This window comes from Podarcis gaigeae (assembly GCF_964106915.1).
Source record: "Podarcis gaigeae genome assembly, chromosome: 8".
NCBI classification, from domain to species: Eukaryota; Metazoa; Chordata; class Lepidosauria; order Squamata; family Lacertidae; genus Podarcis; species Podarcis gaigeae.
This window is the reverse complement of record NC_139684.1, coordinates 16,850,035-16,859,113: the sequence shown is the minus strand read 5'-3', so window position 1 is coordinate 16,859,113 and position 9,079 is coordinate 16,850,035. Positions and strand designations below refer to the sequence as shown.

Below are 9,079 nucleotides of genomic sequence, written 5' to 3'. Positions count from 1 at the left end.
GCCCACCCAAAATAGTCTGATTAACTTGAGTTTTATCCCCCCCCCCCGTATATATATATAAACTTTGGCTGTAGCGTATTGCAGAGCAAAGGTAGCACATGTGAGTTTATTCATCCTCTTATCTGCTTAGCCTTATCTAAACATAAGAACAGCCAAGTTGCTGGATCAGGCCAAAGGCCTAACTAGTCCAACATCCTCTTTTCACAGTGGCCAGCCATGTGCCTCTGGGAATCCTGCACGCAGCACTTGAGCACAACAGTACTCTCTCCACATGTGGTATTCAGAGGCATACTGCCTCCAACTGTGGAGGTAGGGCATCTGGTTATGTTCAAGTTTATAGTACATAAACAGGGTACAATGCACAGGCTGAAGGGCCTCTATCACTGCCTAGAGGACCAAGGACCACTGGGTAGTTGCAGCTGTTCTTCCCAATTAAATGGGCCTTAGATGCAGGTGAGACATAAGTAAGCCCTTCTGCTTATGGGGCACAATCAGCTTGTGGAACTCACTGTCACAAGGTGTGGCGGCAGACCCTAACTTAAGGGATGAGAAAAATGCATGGACCTGTCAGAGTAGACCCACTGAAATTGATGGCCATGGCTAATATAGGCCCATTTATTTCTGTGGGTAGGACCTGAATGGATACAACCTTATTAGTCTTTATGTTGAGTTTTCATCTTGTGAGGCAGTCTATCTTTAATTGCTATTACTTTAATTGTTATCAATCAGTACACGGATAGCTCCGTTGGTTAGATCACGGTGCCAATAATGCCAAAGTTGTAGGTTCGATCCTTGTAAGGGACAGCTACATATTCCTGCACTGTAGGGGGGTTGGACTAGATGATCCTCAGAGTCCCTTCCAACTCTTACTGGAGGTTTTTTTTTAAAGTTGCTTTGCATACAATTCTGTAGCAGAGGAGGGAAACAGCAAAGGCCTCTTTTCTGGCCTCCCATAATCATGACTGGAAACTGCTGGAAAGGAGATCCTGGTTTAGGCTAAGGCTGGGGAGCCTGTGGCCTTGCAGATGTTGGGATTCCAACTCCCATCAGCCCCTGCCAGCAAGGCCAATGGTCAGGGGGTGATGGAAACTAGCCCCATCAACACTGAATAGGCCAAGGTGTCCCCATCCCTGGAAAGAGTCTTGAGCTGAGTCTTGGGCACTTCCTTGTACCCGTATTAAAAAGTAAAGGGGACCCCTGACCATTAGGTTCAGTTGTGGCCGACTCTGGGGTTGTGGTGCTCATCTCACTTTATTGGCCGAGGGAGCCGGCGTACAGCTTCCGGGTCATGTGGCCAGCTTCCGGGTCATGTGGTTTCTGGCAAACTAGAGCAGCGCACGGAAATGCCATTTACCTTCCCGCCGGAGCGGTACCTATTTATCTACTTGCACTTAAACGTGCTTTCAAACTGCTAGGTGGGCAGGAACAGGGACCGAGCAACGGGAGCTCACCCCGTTAGGGGATTCGAACCACCAACCTTCTGATCGGCAAGTCTCTGCGGTTTAACCCACAGCGCCACTCGCGTCCCTCTTGTACCCATATTAGTTCTGGCTAATTTGGGATAGAAACTACCTTTGCAGAAGTAGTATACCGCCAAATGCTGGGAAGTGATGGTTGGGAAGCTCTGTAGTCTTCCCAGAGGCACCCTTGGCTGCCCACTGTCGGAAGCAAGACACTGGGGCTTGGAGGGACCTTTGGCCTAATCTCTGGCAGGGCTGCTCCGAAGTTCTCCCACGCCACCAGTTTTGAGAGAGACCCAGATATGACCCACATTAAGACCAAGAAGAGGTTAAAACTCTCCTCTTGCCTCCTCCCCACCCCGTGACTCATGGAACAGTCACTTTTAGTTCTGAAGAAAAGATTTCAAATAGCTTGAACTTTCCCCTCCAAAGTCCCAGCTGCAGCAGATTCTGGGCCCACCCCTCCAGTAGATTGGATCACACTCCCATCACCTTCAGCTGTGAGACCTCTCCTATTCTCCATATATATATCTAGAGAGAGAGCGCGAGGAGGGTCTGCAAAGGTCCAGTTAGCTTTGGTGTTGTATTAGGTTTGTTTGTCTACTTCAGCCATGCCTGCTGATTTCAATGGCACCTGGAACCTTGTCAGCAGTGAGAACTTTGAAGGCTACATGGTGGCCTTAGGTAAGCTGAAATATAGTTTGATTTTTCTCTTCCTCTTTGACTATTTGCTTTATATTGGAAACTGTTCCTCTCTATGCAGAATGTCCCCCACCCCACCCCTTTCATCAGCCAGAAGCTGTGTATGTAGTTGTTTGAACTCTGCAATATATTATGGGTGTTTTGATTTTTGTTTTTATTATTAAAAAGTTTGTATCTAACCACTGCTGATTCTCAACTCTTGAGTTCCTTGAGTTATTTACTCAGAAGTAAGGTCTGTTGAATTTGGGGCTTGGCTCCTGAATAAGTATGTACAGGATTGCTGGTTTCCCTTATGTTGAATTGAGGAATCCAAGCATTCTGTATCTTGGAGGATTAGCTACATGTATTTCTGAATGGAAGTCCCTTTCCAGGCAAGGAGCTGGAGTTTGTTCTCCCTCCCATGCTTTGGCATTGTAACAACCCTGTGACATAGACCAACATCAGTGAGTATAGGAGTTTGTTTTTAAGGAAGAGCTGGGCAAATTCAAAGTCTCCTTCTGTTGCTGTGCAAGGATGTAATTTGCTGGAAACACTTGGTGTTTCAAATAAAATAAGTGCATTTTATAGGGGAGAGGCCAACACCTTGGTGATCATCTGAGCTTATGTGGGAGTTAACATTATCCAAATTGCTTCTTGGTGTATCTCTGGGCACACCTGGTCTTCTCAGCCTTCATTCTCTAGCTAAAATGGGGATTACAGTCTCCTTAGTGAGTTGTCTCAACAACAGTGTTTGTCAACACAAGTGGGTCAGGTCTAGAATATTTGCAGCCCTGTGCTTATGAAGTATACAAGCTATTGAACTCAGGGCAGACACATGGCTTCCCTTTTTCACTCAACAACCTTGTAAGGTACTGTTAGGTTGTGAGAAAATATTGCCTAATGAGACCTCAAAGTGGAGAGTTGAACTAGGGCTCTATCATTTCAAATCAAACACAGCAACTGCTATACCACACTGGCCCTGCAGCAGCTAGTAGTTCACCTACATTGACAAAGAACCAATTCCAAGTGGCCAGAACAGTGGTTTTCACCCTGGGGTGCTTTGAAATGATGGTCAGGCGTGCTGCAGGCAACCCTGGCCTCTGTCCCTTTTTCCTTCCCTCCCTCCTCTGATGCTCCCTCGCGTCTCTGCCTCCCAAAGGCTTGCACAACTGTTTGTTGCAGCAGCCCTGGCTACAAGCAAGACAGGCAAATGGTGCCTTTGGGGCTGGACAGGGGGTGCTGGTTGCCAGGAGCTGAGGCGGCTCAGAGATGGGGGGGGGGGCTGCAGCGGCTGCCTGAAGGACTTCCAAGAAGAGGGGAGAGGAGGCTGAGGGAGCACTCCACAATCTTCTGTGCCAACCTAAAAGTTTGCAATAATGTTTCCCAATAATTCAGACGTCTGACCCATTTATTTTGGCTCAAATGAGTAACCTTATTTCAACACTGGGCTGAAGAAGTTGAGGAATTGATTTGACACTTGCCACACTTTCCTGAATGAGTTGTTCCAAAAATATGTAATTCTCTCTCCCACCGCCCCTAAACACTTTTTAACAAAGCTAATTGATCTCCATTAATCCTAAGGACCTCTTATCAGTTTGACGACTTCCAATCTTCAAAGGCAAAAGCAGGGGGCAGTGGTCTGACCAGGACTCCGATTATCTAGGTTTGGGCAGGTGAGGGGTAGAGTGGGAATGTAGTGGCAAATCTGGAAGTTCAAGATCGCTTCATGATGGTCACAGTCACACCCTTTTTATGACTAGACAGCCTTAGAAGATATATTAGTGATGCCTTGCAACCAGCAATGCAGATGTCACTGTGTTGCCTTTCAGATAGATCTACCATTTTCTGGGGAAAGGAGTTGGACTGCCCCATTATATTATTCTGCAATGACTTTAAGTTGTGCTTTCTTTGAAGTTCCATTGCACAGAACAGAATATCCACACCATTCTCTTGAAATGAAAGCACCTTGTGATTTCAGTGTTTATTACTGCCTGGCTTCTGCAACATGAAGTGGCATCCATTTCATGCTGATAGGGCAGCTCTAGAAGGCTGCAGGCATGGACCCTGCAACAGAAATAGTAATGGGTTTTTGACCCCATCCCCCATGACCCTGGACCACTATACCACTGGGTTGGAAGTAGCAGTTATGGCATAGCTGAGTGGTAGCATGTCTGCTTTGCATGCTGATGGTCTTGGGTTCAGTCCCTGGTATCTCCTGGTATGGCATGGAATTTCCTCTGGCTGATACCTTGGAGAGCTGTTGCCAGTCAGCGTAGACAGTACTGAGATAGATGGACCAGTGGTCTGACTCAATAAAAGGCAGCTTCCTGTGATTGGAAAATCAAATATGTTCTGGCTAAATAACCTGGATGCAACTTCTCTCTGTGCAAAGGTATCGATTTTGCCACACGCAAGATAGCCAAAATGCTGAAGCCTCAGAAGGTCTTCAAACAAGATGGGGACTCGTTTTCCATCAACACAACCAGCACTTTCCGCAGCTATTTAGTCGAGTTCAGGATTGGGGAGGAGTTTGAAGAAGACAACAAAGGCTTGGACAATAGAAAATGCAAGGTATTGAGGACTGGAGAAAGCCTCTCTCTAAGTGGGCAGCTTTAATTGAAAATAAACTTGCCATCCTCCCCCCACCCCGGCCAGGATGGATGCATGCATGCAGGATGTCTGGGCGGGGGGAGCAGGATCCAATAATTAGTGGTACCCAATTCTTGTTTATGTATGAGTGCATTGTGATATTACACAAGTATGGGTCAGGAAACTGCATAGCCTGACTTTCTGTCCACTATACTGATAAGCTCAGGCTGGTGGACAACATTGTTAAAAAAAAAAATTGCAAACAAGAGCATCCTAGGTGGTACAATGGGACAGTGCATCTGGCTCTTAACTAGAAGGTTGGTGGTTCGAGCCCACCCAGGGGCAGGATTCCTGCATCGCACAGGATTTGTACTAAATAACCCTCAGGGTCCCTTCCAAATCTGATTCTATTAAAACATTTTCCAGCACTGTCCTCTTATTTTTCAATACTTTGGCTATGTACACACTGCACCTGTGAAGCATTTCTTCCTCGCTCCACAGAATTATGGGCACTGTAGTTTGAGGGTTTCTGGGAATTGTGCCTAAAATTCTTTGAGGGAATGAATGTGCTTCATCAAGGTGTACACACCAGAACCTTTTTTGTTCTTCTGTTCATCTGGATGCTACTTTCAAGAGCCCTTAACTTGCATTAATTGTCATGGGCTTCTTGTAAGCTGCCCTGTTAGATGGTGGGGCATAAACCTAAACTTTATAACAGGGCCAAGCTAGCCATTGTTGGGGTGGGAGCAAAATGGTGGTCCCATGGAAAGTGTTTCTGACATGGGTTAATTGAAATGGATAGGGCACTGCCCCACCAATCTTGGACTGCGCTCAGACAGCCCACCCCTATGTGCCTCACAGACAGTTTGGAGAGTGGCCTATCTTCCTTCTCCTTAGTCTCTGTGTTGCCCTTGGAGCAGAACCTGTCTCTGTGTTGCCCTTGGAGCAGAACCTGAGAGATCAACTGTGCCTTGAATATTTTTGACCCCTCTCCTCCCCTGCAGAGTGTGGTTAACTGGGATGGCGACAAGATTGTTTGTGTCCAGACTGGAGAGAAGCAGAACAGAGGCTGGACCCACTGGATTGAAGGAGATGACCTGTACCTGGTAAGTTGTTTCAGGGGTGTATAGCTAGGGTTGCTTTGAAGGTAAGCCAGCTAGATAGATACTCTGGAGCCAGGGGATGTTGACTCTGTAAGCTTTGCATATGGGTCTTCCTATTTGAAGGGGCCCCCTACCACCACACCTCAGCCATGTTTCATGCTTGAGATAGCCAGTGAGTCCTCTGGCCTACACTTCTCTCCCCTGTCCCCCTGCCCAATATGAGCAGCAAGGGGCTTTTTAACAGCTGTTGCATCAATAGCTTGTGTGGTCTTCACTTGGGATGGGAGTTTGCAGCCAAGGTCTCTGGTATTTAAATGCACTGGGGAGAGAGCTAATGGGCCTTTTGCCTCTGTGGAATTGAGTTGGCCAATGGGTAAAGCCTAGGCTACTGCTACATTTAGGTCAAAAATCTGCTTTGCATGCAGACGATCCCAGGTTCATTCCTCAGTATCTCCAGGTAGGGCTGGGAGAGACTTCCTGTCTAAAACCCTAGAGAGCTGCTGCCAAACAGTGTAAACAATACTGAACTAGATGGACCAGTGGGTTTGATTTGGTGTACAGCAGCTTCATGTTCTCTTGTTCCTAACGGATGTCTCCTTGTGCAGGAACTCCGATGTGAAGACCAAGTAAGCAGGCAGGTTTTCAAGCGAGCGTGAAGTTGATTCCTGCGATATCCCCCAAATGACAACAGCGCAGAGAACCACGTACAGGAGCGTTTATGCATAGCAGCACTTCAGACATGGAGTGCTAACTGAAAAGGCAGCTTTACAGGTCAAACCTTCTTCCTCCACCCCTGGTGCTCTTTTTGTAAAAGCATTCCAACCTGATCCTTTGGAACAAACGTAACTGTTAACCCGCACTTACCATGTAACTTCATTAAAAAAAAAAAAGACTGTTTGCAATACAACTTAGGAGTCTACAGCTTTTTGTTAAGAATACTGTACTATTTTTCTATATCCCTTTGGGGATATAAGACTATATATGTGGAATTCTCGGTTGCAGGTGTGTATACCTATGCCAGCTGCACACCATACATTCAAAGCACCGCTTTAAATATCCATGGCCTTCCCCCAAATATTTTTGGGAGCTGCAGCTTAAGTGTCTGGGACTGGCAGGGCTCTGACCAGTGTGTGATGGGGTCAGGGGGCTGGAGCGGGCCAGCCATTTATGGTGTTTTGTGCCACCCACAAAGTAGGAGCCAGGGCAGGAGGAAGTGGAAGGGTCTGAGTAATCAGATGTAGGTGGATGTTTGGAGGGCTGGGGTGCAGCACATGGTCAAAGCAGAGGAAGAAGCTGTTCAGGTGAGGGGTGGGACAGTTGAATCCCCTCTGTCCCCTGCCCTGCTGTCTCCTAGGAACAGGAGGGGCTTGAAAAGGCAAGCACAGCAGCAACTTCCATGTAGAAGTGTTTGCACACACTCCATCAGATGAGGCTATTTAAGCCTGGGAGAGGGGGGGCCTGGTCCTACTGTGGCTTCAACTGTTCAGCCGGAGCACAAGCCTGAGAAAGTTAATGCCAGCTACATAGCTACAAGAAGTATGTGTATGTGTTTATTTTCTGAGCACTTTAGGAACTGCTTTGGTCAAGAAAGAATTAAACCACTGGCCATTTTCCCTCCTTGGCTGGGTGTTCTCAGGACACTGAGAATGCTGAGCAATGTTAGGAGACCCCTATTCCCCTCACAGAGCAGCAATCCCCAGAGTAATTTAACAATCCATCTTCCAGTGAACTGTGAATTCATTTTCTCTCTCTCTCTCTCTCTCTCTCTCTCTCTCTCTCTCTCTCTCTCTGTGTGTGTGTGTGTGTGTGTGTGTGTTTGCCTCTGGCCCTGTCTTCTGTTAGGTATGTGGCCTTTCCCTCATGTGTGACACTCATGTGCGACCTAAGCCAACGTGGCCCTCAGGCTGGAAAATACTCTGCACCCCTGCTTTAAGGCAAATCAAGCATTACATGATGAGAAACTCAATAAGCTAGTTGCTGGTGAATTCACTTTTCTGCAGAAATTTCTGATCACCGGACAAGGCCCCGCAGCTCAATATTTCTTAGTACAAGTTGGTAGAAGCTTGAGATTGATGCAAGTTGTGACCCACAGTTTGGCAATACCTTTAATAGGACTAACCAAAATATCTTAACTGTGGCAAGCTTTTGAGGATCTCGGGGCTCTTCAGCACAAGTCATGCCCACTTTGCAAATTTAAAGCACATGTCCTGCCACCTGCCCGAACACAAAAGAATCCCGTAATTTCCTAAGAGTGTTGGGAGCTGTAGCTTCCCCCTCATAGATCTCCTAATATTTTTTAGGGGAGGCGGTGTGCTTTAAAAGTATAGTGTGAATGTGACCACAGCCTCTTATAGGAAGGAAAAACCCCACAGTTCAGAGTCCTCACCATTAGGTGGCACCTCTGCTACGTTATGGAAAGACACTCTGGCTAGAGATTTTTGTAAGTCTTGTGAGCAGATGACTTGAGTTGTGCAGACTACCTTGAAGAACCTTCCTTAAACTAACAAGCAGCTTAGGTCTTTGCATTATTTTTATAGCAGAAGAGCAGGTCTTTGACTCACCCCCCCCCATTTTGCTTTGAGAGAAAGAAGTTTCAGCTTTTCTTTTAAATCAGGTATTAAAAACACACTCTTATATGCAAGGGTGGGGTTTGTTTTGACGTGTACATAAGCACTGATCCAGCACACAAGGCTGCAGCAACTAATAAAGATGTTTGTATTCCAGTAAACATCAGAAGGCACCATTGGCTTAATTCACATTGTGATAGTGTGGTGGCTTTTCCTGTGGGTCAATGGCCCTTTATAGAACAAAGGTATCATCACCCCATATTAACAGATGATAAAATCGGTTTTGGACTACAGTATGACCTGACTTAATGTGCCTCCATGTAAAAACTGCCCAAATAATTTTCCTCCAGATAAATTAGGCACTATACTGTACAGATTTATCTAGTTGCAGAGTAATTGACAGAGTTGAACTGATGTACATAAGCACTCCAATAATCGAGGTTTTATTTAGTGCTAGTGTTGCTCACATGGGACGCGGGTGGCGCTGTGGGTAAAAGCCTCAGCGCCTAGGGCTTGCCGATCGAAAGGTCGGCGGTTCGAATCCCCGCGGCGGGGTGCGCTCCCAGCGCCTGCCAACATAGCAGTTTGAAAGCACCCTTGGGTGCAAGTAGATAAATAGGGACCGCTTTCTAGCGGGAAGGTAAACGGCGTTTCCGTGTGCAGCTCTGGCTCACCAGAG

The 9,079-nt window shown here is 46.7% G+C and overlaps 1 protein-coding gene across 1 annotated transcript; it reads left to right on the top strand.

Annotated features, from left to right (window-relative positions):
* Positions 1–1,856: 1,856 nt before the first annotated feature.
* RBP7 (retinol binding protein 7) lies at positions 1,857–8,561 on the top strand. The gene is made up of 4 exons (XM_083752899.1): positions 1,857–2,144; positions 4,534–4,712; positions 5,735–5,836; positions 6,439–8,561. The coding sequence occupies exons 1-4, from the start codon at positions 2,072–2,074 to the stop codon at positions 6,487–6,489; spliced, it is 405 nt and encodes a 134-aa protein (XP_083609025.1). The 5' UTR covers positions 1,857–2,071; the 3' UTR covers positions 6,490–8,561.
* The last annotated feature ends 518 nt before the right edge of the window (positions 8,562–9,079 follow it).

Coding starts and splice junctions, on each gene's coding strand:
- RBP7 (XM_083752899.1), top strand. CDS start 2,072: ATGCCTGCTGATTTCAATGGCACCTGGAACCTTGTCAGCAGTGAGAAC. Junction 4,713..5,734: donor TGGACAATAGAAAATGCAAG/GTATTGAGGACT, acceptor CCTCCCCTGCAG/AGTGTGGTTAACTGGGATGG. Junction 5,837..6,438: donor AAGGAGATGACCTGTACCTG/GTAAGTTGTTTC, acceptor CTCCTTGTGCAG/GAACTCCGATGTGAAGACCA.